At 31.9% G+C, this 26,595-nt stretch overlaps 1 protein-coding gene across 8 annotated transcripts in view; it reads right to left on the reverse strand.

Annotated features, from left to right (window-relative positions):
* PRKACB (protein kinase cAMP-activated catalytic subunit beta) overlaps window positions 1-26,595 on the reverse strand; it is a 158,652-nt gene that overhangs the window by 55,911 nt on the left and 76,146 nt on the right. For 2 of the 8 annotated variants that reach the window (XM_012500478.2, XM_003260248.3), the window contains exons 2-3: window positions 3,094-3,155; window positions 1,539-1,667 (exon numbers count right to left, since the gene is read on the reverse strand). In XM_012500478.2, coding sequence (XP_012355932.1) covers window positions 1,539-1,667; window positions 3,094-3,155 — 191 coding nt within the window. Of the gene's footprint in view, window positions 1-1,538; window positions 1,668-3,093; window positions 3,156-6,500; window positions 6,510-7,251; window positions 7,276-8,966; window positions 8,991-17,314; window positions 17,763-17,905; window positions 18,145-26,595 lie in introns of those variants that run through there. The other 6 variants (XM_003260252.3, XM_003260249.3, XM_003260251.3 and 3 more) reach the window with 6 other exon arrangements.

Below are 26,595 nucleotides of genomic sequence, written 5' to 3' on the forward strand. Positions count from 1 at the left end.
GCCATTACTTTTAATAACAGGATTCAAATGAAAACCTAATAGAGGATTTAAAACTTGGTCTTAGGAAGGTCAACTACGGTTTCAATTAAGAAGTGAGAGCTGAGTAGGAATAAGAAACAAACCCATAAGAAATTACTTTAAAAATTAGTTTTGTCAATTATACTTAAATAAACAAATATATAATTACTTAAAGTAATTTAAAAATTAATGTGAAAATACTAGGGTCCTAATGACTTAAAGTCCTCTATAAAAGCTGGCTCAAATCTCTGCAATAAGTAGATAGTGATTTTAAATACTTCAGAAGATGAATAAGAAAATTAAAAATGAAGAGAAAGTCCATAATTGAAAAATAGTGAGTAAAAATGAACAATTTTCATTTTATAATATCTAAATAAATATAGGTATAAATTCTAAAAATTTATTTTATATTGCCATAGAAGGGGACACACAAAATATTGGGGAAAAAACTATCTTTATAACAAAAACTATCTTTGTATCCTAGGTCATTTAGACTTAAGCTTCCTTTAGATTTTCTATTCAATAGAAGGGGAAAGTAATTTATCTTGACTTCACAAAGACTGTGATTCTATTCCATATGTGATTCTATTTTGAATTTAAGAAGTGGTGACTTTAGCAAGACATATAAATAATTTTCTTGTGTATGTGTAAATCATTAGAAGGTGGCATTCTTTCTTGCTGGAGTCTAATGGTCAATGTGAGGATAGTCACAGAAGTCAAGAATTTAAATATAAATAAGAAAAGTAATTAAAGATATGAGCCAGGTATTAATATATAAAATTAGGAGTATACTGATAATATTGAGCAAATAAATTGAGTAGGAGTCCAATCTGTGTTTTAATCTAGGCCTTCTATTTAACTAACTTTCTGACTCTGGAGATGATTTCAAATCTTTGGGCCTCAGGTTTTCAAAATCTGTAACATGAAGTGGTTGGGTCACTACTGTATACATTTTAACTTCTGTAATAGTTACAAAACAAATTAGTCCATAATTGTCACAATAAATTATAGTTGTCCATCAGTATCCCTGAGGGTTGGTTCCAGGACCTACAGCAGAAACCAAAATGCCCAGGTGCTCAAGTCCCTTATATAAAATGACAGAGGCTTTGCATAAAACCTATACACACTGTCCATATACTTTAAATCATCTCTAGATTACTTATAATACCTGATATATTGCAAATGCTATGTAAATAGTTGTTACACTGTATCGTTTAGGGAATAATAACAAGAAACAAAAGTCTGTACATGTTAGGTACAGATGTAATTTTTTTTCCAAATATCTTCAATCTGTGATTGGTTAAATCCATGGACATGGAATCCATGGATATGGAAGTGCTGACTGTATATTAACTATGCATAATATAGTTACAATAAAAATTTAGTTACAATAAAAATTAAATTTAATAATAAAATTATTTGAAGCTGTCAATGGTAAGTGATTATACTGAATCTGTTTAATAGTCTAGCTGATAAAACTAAAGTTTACCCTGAAGGTAAATAACAACAAACACACTCACCTTCTGCTTATCTAAGATCTTCATGGCATAATACTGTTCAGTGGCTTTGTGTTTTACCAACATGACTCTTCCAAATGAACCTGTTCCAAGGGTTTTTTTCCTTTCAAAATCTTCAAGTCCGGCATTATTCTATATGTAAATACATAAATGCAATTTAAAATTCTCATAAAAACTCTATGGGAATTATAAATGCTTTAATAATACATAATCATAATGGATAATCCCATTTATAACTATCCGTTTAAATGCAATACAAAAAGGCTATTGAGATTCCAGTTTATTGGTTCTATTTTTCCCTTTGAATAAGAAAGGATTTAATATCTGAGGAGAGAATGTATTGGAAAACAGAGCATAATAGTAATAGGAGGAAATAAGAGCCTCAGCTGAAATATTAAAGATTATATTCCAGTATGCATTCCTAGTATTGGACTTTAATCTTAGTACTGAACTTCCAATAAATTAGTTTCATATTTTAATAATTACAAACTGACCAGAGGCATACCGACAAAGAGTCATAGAAGCCATACAGACTTAATGCACTTGCAAATAACTGTAATGAATAGATAAACTGAGGGATCAGAGCTCTTTCACTAAAGTTACCTGTGAAGAAATCAGTCTTGCTTCATTTCTGTCTTTATATAAGCTTATAGAACTAGATAATAGCAGCATGACAGAGCCTAGTGGCTTTCTCTCTTTATATTATAAAAACACAGTATTATCTAAAACAACAACAATAAGGAAAGAAGAGTTCCTCATTCTACAAAGAACCAAAAGCCAGAATCCCAGAACAATAATCAGACTCTTTTTTTCTTGAATAGATGTTTTGTTATAAGGAAACATCTTTGTTTGGCTTTGACTACAGCACAGAAGCAAATAACTGGAGGCATCAATCTATTAAATTTGTTCCTGCCACAACAAAATGAAAATTATTAGGAACAAATTATGTGTTAAACGGCAACAAGTGGTAATTGCTGACCCATTTGTTTAATAGGTTTCATTGCAAAGAACTCCATGAAAATATCAGAAAAATATTCTGAAGGCCCAATATGTAGTGTTTAGCTTGAGAAAAATGTGATGCAATATGATTCTTTGTCCAGTGAGGAATCTGTATAGGTATCACAGTTCACTGTAGTTGAATTTTATCTGTATTGCAAATCAAATCTTGCCTTTTGAGACCCATTTTGGCTTCCTGTTGGATCATTACAGAGAGCAGGCAATTCTGTTTTACTTATAGCTTGTTTTCATCATATTTTGATTTCATGGCTTAAAATTTAAAATAATATATTTGAAAATATTAAGATTTTATAGCAACTTGGAATCAGTATCAAGTTTATAATTAGGTATTATACTGGCAATTATTTCCCTCTGCAATTTAGGCATACATTAAGATTATTAATACATCAAAGTATAACTATGGCAAAATTCCCATTTTAAGCTTCTGTTTACTAGTATCACATGAAAATTAAAATTTCTGAAGTAATAAATTTCTTAGGCAAGAATCCTGATTTTATTAACACAAGATTTTTAATTGTAGAAAAACCTAAATATTCCTTACCTGAGTTGGATTCTCCCATTTTTTCAAAAAGTCTTCTTTGGCTTTGGCTAGAAACTCTTTCACTGAAAATATACATATAAAAACAAATTTATCTTGTAAGAATATTTATATTATGTATAAGATATTTATATTGCATATAAATATAAAAAGACATGTCATCTATTGTGATAAAATGTATATTTATCACCATGATACATTAAAGAGCTATTTAGTATCTCTAAGAACCTTCTCAAATCTCTAAGATTCTCTAATATTGTTCTATAAAGAAACCACTTTGATAATTTCAAATGTCATAACAAAAATTCTGTTCCTGAAAACATACCAGAAAGTAATGTAAGAAAGTCAGAAATTAATTTAGGACAAAATAGTGACTGTAAAAAGACCATCAGTAATATTAATAGAGCCTTTAGATACAAGAATTGAAAACATCTGGAGAACATTAACCTACTGATTTGTGGAATTTCAAAAATAGTTGATCTTGATAAAGAGCTGTTTTCAGGTGTAAGGATTTATGTTATGTATTAGATTTGTATTCTCTTTACTAATGGCAAAGGGAAAAAATAAAAGCACAGACTAGCACATAAAGGACACCAACAAAGACTTAAAAACAGAACAAAACATCAACAACAAAAAATACAGTTTAACAATCTCATTCTAAATTTGCAGCATAAACTAAATGTCTGAGTACCCAATTTAAAATGCACACCAAAGTAAAGCAATTCAAAACCAAATGTTTGTATATTGGTTAATAATGTGGGTATAAAATAGCCACATTATTTTATAGAGCTATGGTTTGAAGTTTTAAATTTGTAAATTAAATGATGAACCAGTTAAAAGTTTCCCCATTTTCAAAAGCTATCTTAGAAAACAACTTCAGGTGTTTAAAAACAAATAGGAAAAATATTCCAAAGAGATAAAATAGCATTAACAAAATGTACTGTTGTTCATATCTTTAGGTATAAGAATAAAACCTGACTATACTAGTGAAGGGCTCACAAATTATTTAAGATTCTCAATGATACAGTAGTATTGAAGTGAGATAGGTACCTATTTTAAAACATACTTTATTTTTCCTCGTTTATAAATGTCATACCAATGTCATACCTTTGGGAAAATACTGTTACTAACCAAAAAGGCTTTTGGCATTTTAAATGTTTTGAGATTTCAAAATGATGATGACAGGCACCAAGAGCAGACATTAGTTTTTAAGTAACATTAGAGTATGAATCTCTGAAGACATTATTTTAGTACTTTCTATAAACTGTCCTTTGTATTTTACTGTAAAATACTCTCAGAATGCCTTTTTTAGAAAAACTGAGAAAAAGAATTTTTAAACTTAGAACTTTCCCATTGTAGGAAAATCTGATGCACTAAAACAATGAATCAAAGAATTTCACCCAATCATCCAAATATAATCTAATTCTTCCTGAGGGGTGGATTAAGGGTGTCAAATTCTCACATTTTCTCTTTTCTTTCTATTACTTTTTTTAAGACTGGGTCTTGCTCTGTCACTCAGGCTGGAGTGCAGAGGCATGATCACAGTCCACTAGAGCCTCAGACTACTAGGCTCAAGCAATCCTTCTGCCTCAGCCTCCCGAGTAGCCGGGACTACAGATGTGCACCACCATGTCTGGCTAATTTTCTTATTTTTTGTAGAGATGAGGGTCTTACTGTGCTGCCCAGGCTTGTCCTGAACTTTTGAGCTCAAGTGAACTTTCTGGCTCAGCCTCCCAAAGTGCTAGGATTACAGGTGTGAGCCACTGTGTCTGGCCAAATTGTTATTTTTTCTTGGAATTTAGGATGGTTCAAGTCATCCTTGCTTCTAAAAATTAATGTGCTAGTTACAACAGAAAAAGAGTAATTTTATAGGTAAGATTTTCTTTTTTCGCATGGAGCAGACATATCTGCACGTGGCATTCACTTGGACATGATGGCTATAAATTAAATTAAAAACATAATTTATTGCAACATGCACTGTGGCATTTAAGAAAAAACAACTTGTGATTCCCAAAATATACCTCTTGTTTCTTCTGAAAAATATTTTTAGTTATCTGTTATTTACAGAACTTGCACATCAAGTTGCAATATAAACTCTCCAGATGCCTATATGAGTATAAATAATTTAGAGACAAAGAAAAGAGTCAGGGAAGGTAAAAAAAACAACCTTAACATCCTGTTTCAGCTTCTCCTGTCACTTTATGCTAAGTGCATCTGGAGTTAAGAAAAAAGTAACTGATCAAAGGAAGGACTGACAGTATATGTCAAAGATGGTAAGTTGAAAAAAATTCCTTTTCCCTGCCTGGTGATAAGCTATAAGAAAAGTTTCAGGTATTATTTAATTTTATTCACTAATAGAATATGCAAGAAATTCTTTAAAATATTCTCTGTACTCATCAATATTCCTGAGTTTACTGTCAAATAATACCGTAGAAAGTAGGTAAAGGTTTTTATAAAGGTCTTATGTGAAAATTATCAGAAATGAGTATTAATCAAATATATTACATTTTGTGAATTACTTGAAAATATAAAGCGATTTTCTTTTCGAGTACATTAAAGGATGGGCACTAAGTATGATGTTATTAAATAGTTTTACGAGGAAAACCTGTTCCTGAAACATTTTTTGTCATATAAAAATATCTACACATATGAAATCTCTAGTTTTTATGTGTACTATGTAGATGCAAAGATGAACACAGTTAATTCTTTGTAAAAATATAAGTTAATCAAAATATACATCTTTTAATAACAAATCTACCAAAAATAAAATATTTCACAATATATTGGATTATGTGTAACCCTAAAACAATAAGCAATCTAGAACCATATGTATTTGCTTTGAATTTTATTATGTTTAGATATTGGTGGATGTCACTTCTAAATGCTTTTCTCTTCTCTGGTTATTTAAAAAATTTCTATCCACTGAAATAAAGTGCTGGCAGATAATTAATAAAATAAGATGTGAGAGAGACAGCCAGATTCAAATACTGCTCCACATTCAACCCAGAATTCCCTATAAAGCATATAGTGTGAAGTTCTCAATTATTTAGTTTACTTATTGTGTTCTAATATATAAGCCATATCTACATTTAACCATTTAAATTATTATGATGGTTTCGGAGCTTGGCACATTTGAGTTAGAATATTAGCTCTAATGCTTTCTAGCTGTGTGATCATAGGTACCTATCTCCAAAGCATCTAACAGTGATTAGTAACTCTTCTTAAGAAAAAAATACTTCGAAGAATGACTTTTCTGAAATACATTTTATTCTCTATTGGTAAATAATTGAACAAACTAGATACTACAAAAAAGAGGACACACAAAAAATTAATTTATTCAATTATATATTTTTTCTGTTTGTATGATTTAAAGAGTCTATCACATTGCATTCTAAATGAAATGAGCATACCAAAGGAATCTACATGTTCACCCAAGATTTGTTTGCAGGAACATTCACCCACATTCAAGAGATGAAAAAAAAAAAGAGAGACAATTTTTATGCATTTTCACAAGTTCATAAAAACACAACTTAGTTCTTATCCCCCCTCAAATTTTTAAATGTATTTATACATAGAACATAGTTTAAAAATCAGATTTTAAAGTTTATTTTAAACATTAGGAAAACTGACTGAAAATTCAGGCACATCATAACTTCATCCCATATAATTCAGGTAATTCTACTACAAGAATGTTTCACTATTAACATTTAACAAATGTATTTATTAGGTATTTTTGGGGGCTGTGTAAGATAAACTAGGTTACTGCTTATGATAAAAAGAGTATGTTGTTAGTCATAGTATACCATTATCCAATTCTTAAAAGAGTATCATTCATACTTTGTATTATGAGTTTATAAATCTTTCTTCTACTTATTTATCTTTCTTTTACTTTATTAATCTTTCTTCTACTACCTTGTACATCTTCTACTGTTTCATGGTGCTATAGTTATTCTTTCTAAAATATCACACAAGAAATTGCAATATAAATCATTTATATAGATAAAACCCAACAAAACTAAACAAACAATTTCCTTCATCAATGAAAATATTTCATTAACTTGATATACTTAAAAATATATAACTTTATAAGGAAAATAAAAACTTGCAAACAATAAAAAATTTTAAAGGTAATATTTGTTTTATTAAAAAGTAATTGCCTACCAGATATTTCTGAAGAGGAGCAAGCTTGTGTCCAAAAAATAAATTAGACAATGATTAAATTATATGAGTAACATATTAGCATGAAGTCACCAATATGCATTTTTTTAGAATACTATATACAGAAATAAAATGTTAATGTAGAAATTCAATTATTTGATTGTATGTATTCAAATAAGTTATCTTCAAATTAAATGGTAAAGAAATAAAATCAGTAACTACCGTTTAGTGCCAAAATCAATAACCTTCTTATTTTCCTTAAAACAACAACTAACAAAAACTTTACGTTCTCACAACCATAGTCCTCATAACAATATTAAGAAGCAAATATTGACATACATATCCTGGAACTATTGCAATACCACCTCTGGAGTTCTGTTATTCAGTCAAAATCTACTGTAGGAAAGACATTATGCATTATTAACACCTGGTTTCTTCCTTTTGAAAGACTTTAGTATTTTTCAGTCATTCCACTTCCTCAGTGCTGGTTTAACAATCTTTTCAACAATATTTATTGAGCACCATTTAGTGGTGTCAGATTCTGAGCTAGACTCTGAATACTACATAGAATAAACATATTTCCACTGTTAAGGAAATGAGAAGCTTACATGAATCATCATAATGGAATGGGACAAAGACTACAACAAAGGCAATCATAAGGTGCTGTGAGAGCTGGGAGGGGGAAATTCTTGGACAGTAAGGTAAGGCATAATAGAGAATACAGCATTTGTGCTGAATCTTGAAAGATAAAGAATTCCTCTGGCAGATAAAGTTGGGGAAAAAGACCTCCTAGGCTGAGGTGATCTTACATAAATGGCATGGAAGAAGAACATGGTTTATCCAGGAAACAGCAACTGACTTGTAATAACCGCAGCATCGGGTACATGTAAAACATCAATGGAAGATGAAGTGCATAGGCAAGCAGATGCTGAATCAGGGAGGTATTTTTTGGCATAGTGATGCTTTTCAATGCATGGGTAGAAACAGGAGTAAACTGAGTTAGTTCACAGTTGCTAGATTCTATTTCTTCCGGGAAATAGAAGGCAAGATCTTTTGCTAAGGGAGAGGGGAATAGGATAAAATAATGAGGGATGACGAGGATTAGAGGTCTCAATATGTTAGACCTTGATGGCTATTTTTGTAGGCAATAAGGAACAGGGCTATTACAAATTTTCTATTAGAGAAAGATAAAATATTAGGAACCACAAGCAATAATATGTTTTTAATAGTGTCATTTTTGTAATAACAGTTTAAAAATTTGTTACTGAAAAGATAATAATTCATGTTCCTTCTACTGTCTTTGTCATTATTTTCATCTCTCTCTTTTACCTTAATAAAAGCATTATTCTATTATGAATTATTTAGTGTATGCCAGAAAGAACAAAACAGGATGGAAACTACGGTAAGTTACCTATGAAAATACCAAGTTCTATCATTAAATAACAGCAGAAAAATCTCTGGAAAGTGTAAATCTAGGGGAATGCATTAGTTCATCTTCTTCCACCCCTATTCAAATATCTACCTGTTTAGACCTCTATTTGGTATTTCTAAAAATACTCTCCCCCTCCCCACATACACACACACTAAAAATATTTTCAGTAAACAGAACTGTAAAAACTCAACACAAAATATTCTAATTGCCACAAAATATCTCATAAAAATTTAGCTTATGATAATCAAGGTAACAGAATTATTCTGTAAAAAAAAGGTTTTCCTACCAGATGCATCTGATGATTTGCGTGCTTGATCAAAAAGAATAAACAGAGATTAAATAACATATAAAATAACATACCTACAAGAAGTTACCCATCCATACATGTTCACTACTGTACTGCACATAGAAATAGAATGATAAAACAATTGAACATACATACCAAAAATGTTTTATATAAGGATTACAAGAAATTCTTTGGATATCCTTTTTTTTAACCACCCAAAACTCTTCTCTGGAAATATGTGAATAAATTATCATCTTCTATCCTTTGAAACTGAAGAATAATTGTGTTCACTTTGCTGAAGGGGCACTTGCCTCAACATATTAAACATACTGATTCAAACTAAATTCACTATAACCTTAAAAATGATAGTGAGTATAAAAAACAACTTTAATACTTCAGTTTGTAATTGTACAGTTTATTGGATTGGACTATGCCTACTTTTGATTTCTAAGATGATTAATTAGTCTTTCTATAAAGACTAAAATCACATATATATGAGTATTTGGAAGTTTAATAGGCAATGAAAGTTACACTTCCTATTACAAAATTTATTTTATTCTTCTTTCCTCTCAGTAGATGTGTTTTATTACTTGCTAATCTTTCATCAAGTCTTAGTTACAAGTGAACAGCATAATTGACTGACTCACTAAACTGTGAAAAATAAAAATTTTTATTATAGTTTTATATGGAAAAATATAAACACTTTTAATGAGACATATATTTAAATATTTAAATAATCACTCTAGAAAGAAATACATTAACTTATTTGACTAGCATCTACAAGGATAGATGGATACACTACGAATTCACACAGTGTGTTCATTCACAACTAATCATCTGTACATGTTTCTCTCCCAACACCTCTCCATCTGGTGATGCTGTGGATTTCGTCAGCCATCCATGCCATGTTTGACTTGTGATGTTTCCTACATAATTTTGTAATGAAAACTCAAAGTAAATTTATAGTCATAAAACTAATGACCCAGGCAATCTTTGAAATGCTCCTTGAAGTATATTTTACTTCCTTAATTGTTCAATGAGGCTTTTTCCTGTAGGAGTATTATATCTACTACAATCATATGTCAAAGATTTTCCAGAAAGGCCTGAATTCAAATATTTTGTCTTGTTGCCCAACAATATAGAGTTAAGAATGGATTTCTAGATGATAATGAATACACAGTATCAACTTCTGCAGTAGCAAATGACTCAGTAAATGGTAGCATCAATTTATTGTCCCACCATATCCTTGATGCTCTATATCCTCAACAAAATTTGTTAATGTTGGACTTTCCATTTTTTGCTAATATAATGAGTATAAAAAATCATGTCTGATTGTTAAAAGATTAGGTAAATATCCCGGGGTAGAATTTTATACTTTTTCCCTTAAAGGTCTTATTACACTTTTATTAGATTTATACCTAGGTTCTTTAGCACTTTGGTTGCTATTGTAAAATGGAGATTTTAAAAAATTACCTTTTTTGTTTGTTGCTGATGTATAGAACATAGTCGATGTTTATATATTGATTTTTTTTTATTATCTGGCAATCTTGCCAGACTCTTGTCAATTCTGAAATCACACTGGTAGATTCACTTGAGTCTTCTATGTAACCAATCACAAATCATTTGTGAATAACGACAATTTGGTTCTCTCCTCGTTTTTCTTGTTTTACTGCTCAGGTTATGACTAACAGTACAATGATGTACAGAAACAATGGCAGTGGACATCCTTTCCCTATTCCCAACTTCAGAGAAAATGTATCTAACTAATTTTCTTTTCCTATGCTTGACTCGTAAAACTATCCTAGAATCAGTAAATGAATTTAAGAGTATTTTCTCTTTTTCAATGCTCTGGAAAATTCCATACAAGATTGAAGTTTTTGTTCTTTGAATGTTTCCTAAAACTTGTATGTAAAACTCTCCAGTCCTAATTTTGTTCAAAGATTCTGTGATTTAATTTTTAAAATAGGTATAGTTCTAATTAGTACTTTAAAATATTTTTCCATAAACTAACCTTTGATTCTCATGTATCTTTATTTTCTATTCCACCCACTGATCTTTGCTCATGTCTTTATTAGTTTCTTTCTTCTTTTGATTAACCATGTGGCTTTTTAAACTTGTTTTCTTATATCATGAATGTCTTTCTTTTTCCTAATTTGAGCACTTAAAATTTAACTCTATATCCACTTTTGCTGCACTCCACAAGTTCTGATACATAGTTACACCTTAAATTTACGAGTTAATTCTTTGGTAAGTTATTTAAAATTTTTAAATCTCCAAATGTATACATTTGTGTGATTTTTTTTAAGCTTTTTATTACTGATTGAACTTAATTGCCTTGTGGTAATTAAGTAATTAAGAATTGATATACTGTAGCCTGTATATCAATTATTTGAAATTTGTTGAATACGTTTAGTCATATAATTAATTTTGTAAGTGTTCTACCTATTCCTGTGTATTCTTCAATTACTGGGTAAGAATTCTCTGTCTATATCTATACAATTTCTCCTACATAGGTCAATTTTGTTTTGTATATTTTAAGGCTCTATTAGAATTATATACATTTTTTCCTCATATTTATTTTTATGTTACTAATATAGTAGTCATATGTGATAATTTTACTATGTCTACTGACATTATTGGCAGGTTCTAATCCTGTTGTATCTAAATATCATTTGCAGTATGTGTGTAAGTGTGTGTGTATTTTGTTTTTGGATTGTGAACAAAAAGTTCATTGGGGCTTTATCTGTGAGAAACCTGGAGATCTTGGTCTGAGGATGTGTCCCAGTATGGGGTTTTGTATTAGCTTCTGTCTGGTGTAGAGTGTATGTTACAAGCCCGCAACTCTTCTGATAATGTATTTTATTGGTTGTTCCTAGACCACACAATTAATACAGATTAAAAACTGAAACCTGCTTGAGAGGAGGCAGTTGATTAAAAATTCTCAGGAGAGGCATCCTACACATGCACACACATCCCTCCCCTGTTCCCAGGAACCCAAGCCAAGAAACACAAGCTTCCTTATTTTCTCCTTTTGTCAGTGGAGAGGTTTTATTTTCTAATCTATGCTTTCACTGAGGTTATGATCCTTGCAGGATCCTGGCTTTATACAGGGGGCTAAGAAATCCTAAACTGTATGCACTAAACAACCTATCACCCATCTCTGTGAGGCCATTTTAAACAAAAGCCCACCAAGGTCTAAAAATGTCCTCAGGGCAGTTGAAGTATGCTCCCCCTTACAGCTCTGGTTTTCATTTACCACTTCAATTTTTGCACTTTGGGAATTTATTTAATTCTAATTAAATTAGAATTCACTTAAAGGGTAAATTCAGGTATTTATTTAAAGGGGCAGTTGTTACAGTTTATTCAGCATTTCAAGGTGCTGTTGATCTTAAATAATTTCTGCCCTCAAAAGATTTTTAAGTTATCTAGTCTCCAGTTTTGGATTTTTTTCTTTTTAGGACAAGCTTCATGTTAGATTGTAAGATGAAAAGACATCAGAATGTTTATGGATTTCATTTTTTTATGCTGGAAATTCCAAATGCTCACCAGGATATATTTAGGTATTGGCATCTTTGTTAATCTTGTTAAGACAAAATGAGGTCTTTCAATTTAAAGATTCAAGTTTTTCTTCAACTAACAAGTTTTCCTGAATCATATTTTTGATTATTGCTTCTGTTCTATAAATCATATTTGTTCAGTTCTGTGGAATGCTATCCATTCAATTTGTAAAATGTCCTTTTATTTTATAATTTTTTGTCCTGCTTTTATTTAACATACTTTCATCTTATAATTTTTATCTTGTCCATTTCCTCTACATTCTATTAGGGTCTATCTGTAGAGATCTTCACATTATTAATTTACTTTTCTGCAGTGATTATTCTGCTTTTTATTGCCTCTAATGCAGCTTTATATTCGAAAAATGCCAGGTTTATTTCTTATAACTTTTTCCTATCACATCATTATGCTTCTTTTCCATTCCTGCCTCTCAGCCAGTAATCTTTTCATTCTAGGTTCTTGTTTTATCTTTGTTTCATGTCTTAGTTCACTAACTCCATGCTCACTTGAAATTTTAAGAATTAACACAGATGGCATCTATAATTTTTTGTGTTTATACTCTCCTGCACAAATATTTTCTAAACATAAGTTCATTCTCTAACTCTTGGAGACTGTAACTTTATCGTTTTATGGTGTATAACCTCTTTTATAGGTTCCACATTGTTGCTTTTCTTTTATATTCATTCAAGCACAATTACAAGCTTTTCAAAACTTTACGAATGCCCCAAATAAGGTAAGTGGTTTTTCTTTTGCCCTTCTCACTTCCTGTTTAGGTGCTGTTAGACTAAACTCTTCACATCATTTAGTGTACACATATTTACATTATCAGTTAAGTAATCCAGTGACTTTCATAAATGGGAATGTGGCCAGGACTGTAGGATTCCTTGCTGGTAGTGATGCCTTCTATGTCAGGAAAGAGTCTTCTATATTTAAAGAGAGGCCACTTTTCAACTTGAAAAGGCCTAATACATTCTTGGTTGTCCCACTGTAGCTGTTTTAGAATGAAAGTAATGAGCAGTGTTGGATCTTCCACTTATTTTCCTCATCCCTCCCAGTTAGTGAGGGTGAAACTATTATTTCTTTCTTTTCCATAAAGAAAAGCTACTCAAGTTAAAACTGTTAATTAGACTTTGGAGTCTGAGCATCAAAATCCTGTACATATTTGGGCAAATAACCATCTTTAATTTCAGAAATGATGTACTGCTTTCCCAATTTTTTTTTTCTAACAGTATTTTCAGTCAGGATCTAGAAAGGGAAATTAATGAAGTGTTAGTATTCAAGTCTGTATGGTGCTGTAATTCATAGCAGATTCATACCTTCTTCTTCAGAGATTTGCCCTCAACTACAGCTGGGCCAGGGTTCTCACCCAGGATTTTGATATAATGATGCTAGTTACATCAAAAAGCACATGAACTAGGAGAGCACATAAACTTTGAAACTTTCAGATGACTAAGCTCCATTTTGCACAAGCATCAGAGAAACCTGTTCACTACACAGTGAGGATAATAAAGCAAATACAAGGAAAAAAGTAAAGATGTCATGTGATCTCAAAGAGAAAAACTGAGAAAGGTACTATTATGATTCCAGTCAGCTTTCCAAATCAATTCTATTCTTTGGGACAGCTCAACTCTACTTTTGCCTTTGAGCTCCATGACATCCTCTGCATCCTAATAATACCTGTATCTTCTTCTGCTTAAGCTCATTTGAGTAAGTTGCTACATCCTCTAAACAAGAGGGCCTTACAATAGTTTGACTGATTTTTAGAGAAGTTCCTTTAGTATTTCTTTATAGACCTTGTTTGCTTTACAAGAGCAAAAACTTCACAAAAAGGGTTATGTTACGTAAGAAAAACATTTAGAAAGTGAAGGCTCTTTTCACACTTATAACCAATTTTTTAAATACTAGAAAGATAAAGGTACTGATTGGTACAACTTAGTTTCTTAAGCATTTTATATGACTTCATCCTACAAAGTTGATAAAGGAACAAGTAAATACTATGGTTATTGTATTTTTCTGAACCAAAACAAATCAAAACCCACACTGATATTTTTCACTGGCAATGTAAGGAAACTGTTCAAGTATGTAAAAATGAATTATATTTAGTTTATCATTAAATCTCTAAGTATTTATTGGGTACCTTGCTGTGTTTGGGGTACTGGGGTGACTACTAGAAACATACAATGAACAAGGCACTATCCTTGAATTGAGTTCAACATTTAGAGATTAGAAAGTGACACACAAATTTATAATTTCACATAATACAATAATTGTTATAGTTTGTAAGTTTGCTTTGGGAGTACAGAGAAATCACCTAATTCCACAGGGTCAGTGCTGGAGGTACTGACTGGTTCTCTAAATTTTTATGATAAAGACTATATGGAAAGGTAGCAAGGAATTATATGTAATATAGTATGGCTAGATCAAAATTTGTGAGAGAGATTTTGCAAACAAAACCAAAAAGGTAAGTCATCGACTGCATGTGACTTAATAAGGAGCTTAACTTTTATTTTAAAGGCAATATAGGGAGTAACTGAAAGTTTTCATGTTAGGTTAAAAAATGGGCATATTTGCATTTTAAAATTTTCAGTGTGGAAAATGGCCTGGAAGGATATAAAACTGGAAGCTGGGAGACCAGTAATGCAGTTATTGTAATAGGATTGAGAAGAGATCTAGAAGCCATCCCAGTGTCAGTAAGACTGGAGAATATTGAGTGATTTTTGATGTAGAATCAATAGAACTTAACGACTGAGTACATGTCTGAGGGTAAGAAACAAGTTAGAAATGACCAAGGTTTCTGTGTTCACTTCCTGCATGGGCAGTGAGATCATTAACAGATATCAGAGTCAATGAAAATGGAGCAGATTTAGGGATGATAAAAGAAAATCCACTTTTGAACTGAATGTTCAGGTAATGACTGAAGATGTAGGCATGGATGAGATTTTTTGGAGAAAATGTAGCATCAAAAGAAGGCCAAAGATAGATTCTCAGAGAAAACCAACATTTAATTGGCAAAGGATAAAAGGAATACCCTTATAATGAGAAAAGTACCACGTACACATAAATACCACATGTGTAGTTACAGACTTAGATTAAAAGGCCTAGCATTTGCTTATTTTTACAAATAAAACCACACTTCTCTTGTAATTTTCCAAGTTGAAATGGCTAGGACATTTAACCATTTATGACATGATTAAAATCAGTTGAAATTGGGCATTCTCGACAAAGTCAGAACACCTAGTTGTGATTACTATGAGTATTTGTGGGATAAAATGGCTAGAAAAGAAGGCCAATATGATCAAATATATCAAATGCTATCTACAATGCATAGCTTTTTAAAGAAAAATAAAGCAATAGTGAAGCAATAACATTTTCCTTCAGCTAAATCCAATCCATCTTGTTGTAAAACCTCCAGAACACCACGGTGGTTACCTAAAGATTCTAGATTATATGCCAAATTTTCAAAGAGAAAATATACATTGGCTTGATTCAAATAAATATATGTATGATAACCAGGTATATTCAGTTTGATATCCATAGAAATCCTAAGGAATGTTAAGTTGTTGTTGTAATATTAGTTCAAATTTAAAACAGCAGATTAGAAAGATCTATTTCAGTAACAGGAAAATAACAATCCAGTTAATTCTTAATATTTTGCATGTTAAAATGTCCCTTTAATATCTAATATTATTCTATAAACAAATATGTAACAGTGTTTAAGAGGTTTATATTGCACTGCAGCAGGATAAAGAATATTTATTGGTTATAATGAGGTGATCTCCAGTTACAAAAGAAAAGGTTCGTCAATTTTGAATTCTATCATTATACAGCAAAAATCCACCTTTCAGTTTCCAAATTCCAATTCCAAATCTTATAAAAGCAAATTATAGGACTGTTATGTTATCAGAGAAACCATATTCTACTTCTCTGAAAAATATCTGAATCAAAGGTTAACTTCCAAGCATCTTATTCTGCAGTTAAGCAAAAGATGCTAATGAATTATGCTCTAAGCAAATGTTTTTCACTCTAACAACAGGATATCTATTTTTAGCTGCAGGTTTGGCTTGAAGTGACAGCTTTTACCCTGTGATAAACTGCAGTACATACTGTAGTATATTTTTTCAAAAAAACAGTTTTGGAAATATTTAGAAAAAATAGATCACATTATAACAAAAAAGACTAGTTGTCACAAGCGTACTTATTCTAAAATATTATTTCCCCCAAAAAACTGTTTATTAAAAATTTTAACAAACCCTACAAAACCAAAATGCTCTAATTATTTCATCATTAAATCCTTATTTCTCAATAAATTGTAGGTAAAAGCAACCAAGACATCAAAAAAATTTTGGCAGCATCTTATTTTCAAAATTACTATTTAAAAAATCTAATAAAAATAATCTAATAAAAATTAGCATTAGGATGACAAAGCTAATCAAAGGAAAGTTAAACTAATTATCTTCAGGATCAGATACTAAAAGAAAATACTCTCTTATGGTTAGTCTATTCACTAATTTATAACACAATTAATAACAGTGCCCAACAAATGCAATAAATCAAACCATAAAGAAAATTAGAAACTGATTATTGGTATTGATTATTAATAGTGCCATTAATTGTTTACAGTTCTTACTGGTTTTTGAAGGCAATTTACTATAATGCCTAAGTACAAAAGCGTCACCACAAAATATAATTCACAGTAGCTGTGGCTTTATAACTGTCCCTTTAAAAATATCTTTTCCTCTTATAAATGTATTTTTTTAAATAAACAGCTGCAGAGTCTCAGAGAGCATACTTACCACTCATGATGAAAACCAACCTTTCCAAAACATATTGCTCAAAACAACAATCCAACAGCAAAGGGAGTTATGCTAATCTCTAGAGGGAGAAGAACCGATGGTGTAAACACACACACTGGAGCATGCAGCACACAGAAAACGAAAAGAGCTTTCTTTTGTTTTAAAAAGAGAAGCCCCTAGAAGCAAAGCATAACTGCCTAGCATGAGATACCACTAGTAAACATCAGATTAATGCCAAAGATGTCTATAACTAGACTGAATTTCTTTCAAGCTAGTAATCCCAGCCTCCTTCATATACCACTAGAACAACTCAAAATGGCAGGGAGAAAATGTTCGAACCAGGATGTATAAGATGTTCTCAATTATATCAGCATGAGTTGTTACCACGGCAACATTAGACCAGAATTATCGGTTCACTTGTATCCAAGGCGTAGCTTTTCTAAAGCTTTAATCAACCAGACAAATAAAATACCTTTTTATTTTAGAGCCACATGATTTTAAATTACCACATTTCTTAAATTTAAGCACTAATCTACGCTTTTTAAATCTTTCAAAGATATGAAAAAATTGCTGTTTTCTTCAAATACTCACACAATCCCATGTTGAACCTGGCAAGGAGCAAACAGCAGAATGATTGCACCTAAACGTCTTTCAATTACACCAGCTCTTACTGCTAGCTGTGGACCTCACTGATATTAAAATGCTGTGTGCTGTTGCTAGTGACTATTGGCGATGAATCTTATTGCCCAGATCGCTGATAGCTTTCATTTTTCATGAGCCAGAAAGCTATACTGCAGCAAAAATGTTAACCATTTAAACATTCTGTGTTATGGAAGAGAATAATATTATATACATATATGTATATCTGCATTTTTAAAGGAGAATCATAGAATAACCTATTTGTAAACTTCCATTAAATTCAGCATTACAAACAGTGTCAGATGCCACCCATATGGTATTCAAAAGAAAATAATACACAAAAAAGTTACTGGCAATTACTGCAGAAATGTAAAATTGCTCACATGAAACAGGACTAAGATGACAGATTGTATAGCAAGGTGGGCTGACTGGGTAGCATGGTGAACAGATTGTTCTGATTACCAGAGATCCAAAATTTGTACCAAAATGGTACCAATAATCTATAGAATGGTTCCTTGTTAAGTAGAACTTCAGCACATGAACTTGCCATTTTAACAGTTGCCATGTGAGGCAGGACTTTTGGTGATGTGGAAGTCAGTCAGGAAATCTCCCTAAGAAACAACTATGAAGCTGAACAGAATTATCAAAAACAATGATTTCATGGCTCTGGAAATCGAGCAGTCATAAACAACAAATTGAGAAACATTTATTTGTGAGGAACCACTGAACTCTGCCTAAAAACAGTGGGAGTCAGAGATGTTCTTGCCTGGGGCTGCTCCCACTCATTTATAGCTCAGTCAGGAGAGTACTTCTACCAGGGTAGGGCTGGTCATGAAAACTAGCAGCTTCACTTCTGGAAGGGGCTGACACGAGAGGGAACTGATTTGATTTGGAGTGGAGGCCAAAAAACTCATTAGTGATATTGTCAACGAAAAAAGCAAACTGAAAGAAATTAATAAGTCTAAGGCTATGGACTTGGTAGAGCTAAGCAGCACATTGGTGGTATAGCAAGAAACATAGCAGGGGGTAAATGAAGATGAGACAGGCAGACAGAGGCTACTGAAGTTCACCAGGCCACCCAGTCTGCCCACATTGCTATGCAATCTGACTAGGAGGTAATGACATGCACAAAGGAGACGAAAGAGGGCCCAGTGTAAAGTTAAAGCTGGTACAGACTTCCAAACTGCCTAAATACTGCATGTGCTCCTCAATTCGCACACAGTTCCATCAGCACTGGCTGGTCCCAGTGTTTGAGTACAACCTCTGATCAATCATTAAATAACAGTTAAGCTACAGAGACACAGGGCAATCCCTAGGAAACCAGGTTAAAAAATAAAAATTAGAATAAGAAAAAAAAATTAAGCAGAGAAATCAGCAGTCACATATCATGAGGGATACAGATTCCATAGATTAAGACAAAGGAAGTTATTAATAAAAAAAAACAAAAACAACCCTCAGGGAAAAAATAATCAAAACCCAGAGCTACTACCACATGCTATTTTAAAAAACACATTTTGGACAAAAACTTGTGTGATCCACAATGAGGAAAAAAAGCAGTCAATAAAAAATGTCCCTGAATGGGCCCAGGTGTAGAATTTAGCAGACAAAGTCTTTAAAGACTTTAAAATAGCTATTATACAGATACGAAAATAATTAAAAGAAAATTGTGTTAAATACCTAAAGGAAAACATGACAGTAATGAACAACATATAGAAACTTTCAATACAGAAAGAAAAACTATTTAAAAATAAAAAGTGCAGATTTGAAAAGTATAATAACCAAAATTTTAAAACTCAGTATAGTAAGCCCAACAGCAGATTTAAAAGGGCAAAAGATCAAATCAGTGAACTGGAAGATAGATCAATGGAAATCATCCAGTTGGAAGAACACAGAGAGAAAAGGACAGGAGAAAAGTGGACAGAGCCTGAGAAACTTATGGGATATCAAGGGAACCAACATACATCTCATGGGAATTAGAAAAAAAGGAGAGAGACAAAGGGTGATGAAAAAACATTTGAAGGACTAATGGCTGAAAAATGTCCCAATGTGATGGAAAACAGTAACCTATGGATCCAAGAAGCTCAGCCAATGCCAACTAGAACAAAACCCAGAAGATCCACACTGAGACATATCATAGTCAAGTTGTTGAAAGGTAAGGAGAAAAGTTATGAAAACAGCAAGAGAAAAATGACAAATCACGTCCAGGGGAAAAAGAATATGATTAATGACTTCTCATTAGAAATAAGAAGGGCCAGAAGGCAGAGAAATGAAGCGCTAAAAGAAACAAGAAAGCAAACACGTCCACCAACATTTCTCTATCCAGGAAAATTATCCTCCAAAAATAAAGGTGAAATGAAACATTCCCAGAGAAACAACTGAGGATATTTGTTGTAAGGAGAAATACCTAATGAAGTCCTTAAAGCTGAGAGGAAATAACACTAGACAATAGCTCAAATTGACAGAAAGAAATGAAGAGCACTAAAAATAGTAAATATATAAATAAAAGACTATATAAATACACAATTTTTCTGTTATCTCTTAATTTCTTTAGGAGACTTAAAGTTGTATGAGGAAATAATTACAACATTATGTTGCTGGATTTATAAAATATATAAATATATGTGAAAAAACACAAATTTGGAAAAGAAATGAAGCTATATCGGATCAAAGCAGTTCTATTCCACTAGAATTAAGTCAGTACTATCCTCAAGTAAACTATGACAAGATAAATTATAATCTTGTGTATTATAATCCCTAAAGAAATATTAAGAAAATGCCTTTTAAATTTTATCTTTAAAAATCAAAACCAAATAATTAAAATGTCACACTACATATATGTAATAGAAAAGAAGGTGGTAGAAAGGGAAAAGAGGGACAACAAAAACTATGAGACAGAAAACAGTAAAGTGGAAGCTACAAATCCAACCATATCAATAATGACATTAACTATGAATGGAAGAAACACAAATCAAAAGGCAGAAATTATCAAATTGGATAAAAATCAAGATCAAACTATATAACATCTATAAGAGACACATGTTAGATTCACAGATATAAATAGGCTAAAGTAAAAAGAGAAAAACAAGATTCATCATGCAAACAGTAACCGTAAGACAGCTGGAATGTCTATATCAATATCAGACAAAATAGACTTTAAGTCTAGAAAAATTATGAGACAAAAGGGACATTCATAATGATAAAAGGCCAATACATCTGAAAAATTTGGCAATTAGAAATGCATATGCATTGAACAGAAGAGCCCCTACAGTACTAAAATAAAAACGGACAGAATTGAAAGGAGAAAAATATTTAATACTAATAGTTGGGGATTTCCATACTTGTCTCTCAAAAATTGATGGAAAAACTAGACAGGAAATTGGAAAAGAGACAAATAACTTAAATAACACCATCAAAAAAATCTTGACATTTATAAAATACAGAATTTAACATCAGCAGAATACACATTCTTATCAAGCACACATGGATATTCTACATATTAAGCAAATGCTAGAAAACATAATGTCTCAATTAATTTGAAGGGTTTGCTAAAGCTTTCAAAATATATTCTATAATCACAGCAGAATTAAGTTAGAAATAAAAACAGAGAGAAATTTTAGAAATCTCTAAATATTTAGATATTAACTCACAAAGAAATTCCAAGGGAAATTAGAAAATATTTTGAGGTAAATGAAAATAAACTACAGCATATCTACATTTATTGGATGTAGATAAAGCAGGGTTTAGAAAAAAAAATCATAGCTTTAACCATTTAGAGTAAAATAGAAGAAAAGTTCCAAATCAGTAACTTAAGCTTTATATATATTATTATATATTATAGTATTATATTACATATAATATATTCAGTAAAATATATAGAAAAACAATAGAGAAAAATGAATGAAACCAAAAGTCTCACTGATAAAACTTTCACTAGCCTGACCAAATATCAAAACAAAATAAACAAAAAGAAAACAGAGAAGATATTAATTATAGAAATCAGTAATGAAACTATGTTATCACCACTGATACTAGATAAATTAAAAGGATTATTAGGGAATACTATAAACAACCTTATCCCAATCATATAAGACAACAGGTGAAATGGAAAAACTCTTAGGCACAAATTACCAACACTAACTAAAAAAGAAATAGAAAATGTAAATAAACCTGTAACACAAATATTGAATTAGTAATTAAAATTTTTCCCACAAAGAAAAGCTCAAGTTGAGATGGCTTCACTGGTTAATTATATGAACATCCAAAGATAATACCAACCCTATACAAACTCTTTCAGAATTCAGAAGTGGCGGGAACACTTCCCAACTCATTCTAAGAGGCCTAATACCAAAGTTAGGCAAAGATCAAAAGAAAACCACAGACCAATATCCATTGCAAACATTGATGCAAAAACCTTTATCAAAATGCTAGCAAACTTAATCTAGCAGTATATACAGAGGATCATACACAATGACCATGTGGGATTTATTCCATGAAAGGTAAGGTTGGTTCAACATTGAAAACCAATTAATGAACTACGTTATATTAATAAAGTATAAAACCAAATAATCATCTCAATATATGCAGAAGAAGTACTCCACAAAATCCAACAGCCATGAGAAAACCTCTCAACAATGAGGACTAGAAAGGAACTTCCTCAAACTGATAAAGGACATGTGGGGCAGGGGAAACTCTATACTTATGTCATATTTAATGATGAAAGATGGAATGCTTTCCCCTTAAGACAGGGCATAAGGCATCCACCACTTCTATGCATCTTTGTACTGGGAAATCTAGCCAGTGCAATGAGGCAAGAAAATAGATATTAAAGGATAAAGAAGAAATAAAACTGTCTTTATTTGCAGATGAAATTATTCTATATGTAGAAAATTATAAGGAATCTATAAAGAAACTACTAGAACTAAAAAATGAGTTTAGCAACATCATAGGATGATATAAGATCAATACAAAAATCAATAACATTTGTATATACTAGCAACAAACAATCCAAATGTAAAATTAAGACATAGCTCCATTCACAATAATATCAACAGAAATAAAACACTTAGAAATCATTTTTATAAGACTGGAACACTAAAGAAATTAAAGAATATGTAAATAAATGGAGAAACATCTCATGTTCATGGATTCCAATTTTAACAATATTGTTAAAATAACAATTCTCTACAAGTTAATCTATGAACTCAATATATAGTCTCTATGAAAATCTACTAAAGCTTTTCTTTAGAAACTGACAAATTGATCCAGAAATTTATATGAAAATGCAAAGGACCCCAAAATAGACAAAACAATTTTGATAAAAGAAGAACAAAGTTGGAGGACTTACACTATTTGATTTCAAAACTTACTTTAAAGTTACAGTAAGCAAGACAGTGTAGTATAGGAATAAGGATAGACATGTAGTTTACTGGGACAGAATTGAGAATTCAGAAATGAACCCTTTCATTTATGGTCAACTGATTTTTGAGAAAGATGCCAAGATAATTAATAGGGAAAGGAAATTCTTTTTAACAAGTAGTACAGTAAAAAATGGATCTACATGTTGAAAAAAGAACTTCAATTCATACTTCACAACATATATAAAAATTAACTCAAAAAATAGACTTTTAGAAGGAAGTACAGATTGAAAATCTTCATTACCTTGCGTTAGATACAAATTTCTTAAGATCTGGTACCAAAAGTACAATCCAAAAAGGGAAAAACGATAAATTGGACTTTACTAAAATTACAATTTTGCTCTTCAAATACATCATTTTAAAAAATGACAACATAAGACGGACTAGAAGGAAATATTTGAAATTTATATTTTTGGAAAAGAACTTAGTTCAGAATATGCACAGAATTCTTGAGAATTGATAAGAAAAAGAAAAACGACTCAATTTTGAAAGTGGGCAAAATATTTGAAAATACATTTCTCCAAAGTACATACACAAATGGGTTATAAAAACTTGAAATTATGCTCAACATCATAAAGTTATTAGGAAAACACAAAGTGAAACAATTGTGAACAACAGATTCACACTCATGTAATGGCCATCATCAAAATGACTGATGAGCCGGGTGCAGTGGCTCATGCCTGTAATCTCAGCACTTGGGAGGCTGAGGCAGGCAGATCACTTGAGGTCAGGAGCTCAAGCCCAGCCTGGCCAACATAGTAAAACCCCATGTCTACTAAAAACACAAAAATTAGCCGGGAGTGATGGCGCATGCCTGTAATGCCAGCTACTCAGGACTGAGACAGGAGAATCACTTGCGCCACTGCACTCTAGCCGGAGTGACAGAGTGAGACTTTGTTTCAGGGGGAAAAAAAAAAAGACGGATGATACCAAGCATTGATGAGCATGTGAAAAAACTGGAACCCTCTTACATTACTGGTGAAAACGTAAAATGGTACCACCACTTTGGGAAACAATTTGGCAATTTCTTTAAAACATAAATTTACCATATGACCTAGAAATTCTACTTCTAGATATCCATCCAAGAGAAATAAAAACATATGTCCACACAGACTTGTTTTCACATATTTATAGCAACATTATCCAAATAGCCAAAAACAAACCAATTCTCATGTGCATCAATTGCAGAATGGCTAAACAAAATGTATTATATCCATACAACATATTATAATTCAAAAATAAATCGGAACCAATTATTAATATATTCTATAACATGGATGAACCTCAAAAATATTATTCTAGTGAAAGAAGCCAAAAGCAAAAGATTACATATTATATAATTCCATTTATGTAAAACATCCAGAAATGAAAATCTATAGAGACAGAAAGCAGATCAGTGTTTATCTGAGGTTGAGGTGAGAGTGGGGATTGAATGGATATGGGTAACAAAAGAACCTTGTGGGTGATGTAAATGTTCTAAAACTGATTTGTGCTGATGGTTGTGCAAATCCTTAAATTTACTAATTAATACTGAATTATACACTTATAATGAGTGATTTATATGGTTATGAAAACATACCTCAATTTTAAAAAGTTGTCAAATGCTTCTCTACCGAGGAGGAAACAGTTGGCTTGAAATAGATCTTTGCTGTGGGAAGAATCATTTCAGTGGACAATTTAATTATGCAAATGTAAGGCTGGTAGGCATCCATTACCTCGGGGGAATGATCTAACAAAATCTTTTGAGGCTTCGTAAGGGCCATGCCTTTTCAATACTCTGTGGTAAACAGAGATAATTAAAGGAAAGAAGGTAAATAGATCTGCATAAAAAAATGAAACAGGAATTCTGAAAGGGATCAACTCCTAGACTCCATCCTCTTCAAGGTTCAGAATTACAAAAATCTCTTTCATAGATTTTAGTGATAGGTCTGTGGCTCACGAGTAGGAATATGAGCTTAAGGAGGCTTTATCCAAGGGGAAATGATAATCTGGGTTGGTGATTCAGGCTGAAAAGTAGAGACATTGTAGGCTAAATCCAAGTGCCTACAGAGGCCAGGCAGGTAAAGCAACAGAAATACTGAATGCTGGAGCAAATCAGATAGTGTATATCTGATTAAAGAGGACAATCATTCAGTGCAACCAATTTTTTCTCATGAGAGAATAAGAGGCCACTGAAATCAGTTTCTCCAATGGTTCAAGAATATGAAAGTCCAGATATTTATATGAAGCTCTTGATTTAAAATCATGGTATATTATATTTTTATATAATGACATAAAATTCAACTATTTTTAAAAATACATGAGAACTAAACAAAACATATCTGCAAGTTGCATCTGGCTCACAGACCACTGGTTTTCTATCCCTGGACTAGATTTCAAGAAAGAAAGGCTAATTTTGGTACAGTGTGGGGATGGGCTGAAAGTACCTTCTCACACATCCAACTTGGCAAGGAAGCCAAGATGACTAAGCATATGAGTATAAATTAAGGAAATGAAATCCTTTGACATAACCTTTGAATGAACATAATACTGAAGAGTGAATCATCCTGTCATTAAGAACCATTGAGGTCTCTGCAAGGATCAGTGGCATCACATCAACAAAACAAGGTACATAAAATTTGTTGGGGCCACTTTTGAATCATGAAACAATGTAGCAGTGGTAAAATCAACAGTGGCTAAAAATGATATCACTAGCTTATATGTTCATGCTTGTAATCCCAGCACTTTAGGAGGCCAATACAGGAGATTGCTTGACCCCAGGAGTTCAAGAACAGCCCAGGCAACACAGCAAGATCTCATCTCTACAAAAAATAAACTTAAAAAAACTAGCCTGGCACAGTGGCATGCATCTATATTCCCAGCTACTTGGGAGGCTGAGGTGGGAGAACAGCTTGAGCCCAGGAGAACAAGGCTGCAGTGAGCCATGATCACACCACTACTCTTCAGCCTGGGCAACATAGCAAGACTCTGTCTACAAAAAATAAAAATAAAAATAAAAATCCCCATCTCTTTCTTCAACTTTTGGAGAGCAAATTAGTATCCTTGGAATGAGTAAACTCCTAGGAGTACAGCAATACTTGAAGCAGCTGAATGAAGACTCAAAGAAAAGACCTCCTTGGAATTCTTGCTAATTTGAATAGGTAAGTGTGCCAGTGATTAAACTGAATATTTAAAAGACGACAACTTATTTGTCTCTCAAGTGAGCCATTCTTGTTAAATAACAATAAT

This window comes from Nomascus leucogenys, chromosome 12 (assembly GCF_006542625.1).
Source record: "Nomascus leucogenys isolate Asia chromosome 12, Asia_NLE_v1, whole genome shotgun sequence".
In the NCBI taxonomy this organism is placed as follows: domain Eukaryota; kingdom Metazoa; phylum Chordata; class Mammalia; order Primates; family Hylobatidae; genus Nomascus; species Nomascus leucogenys.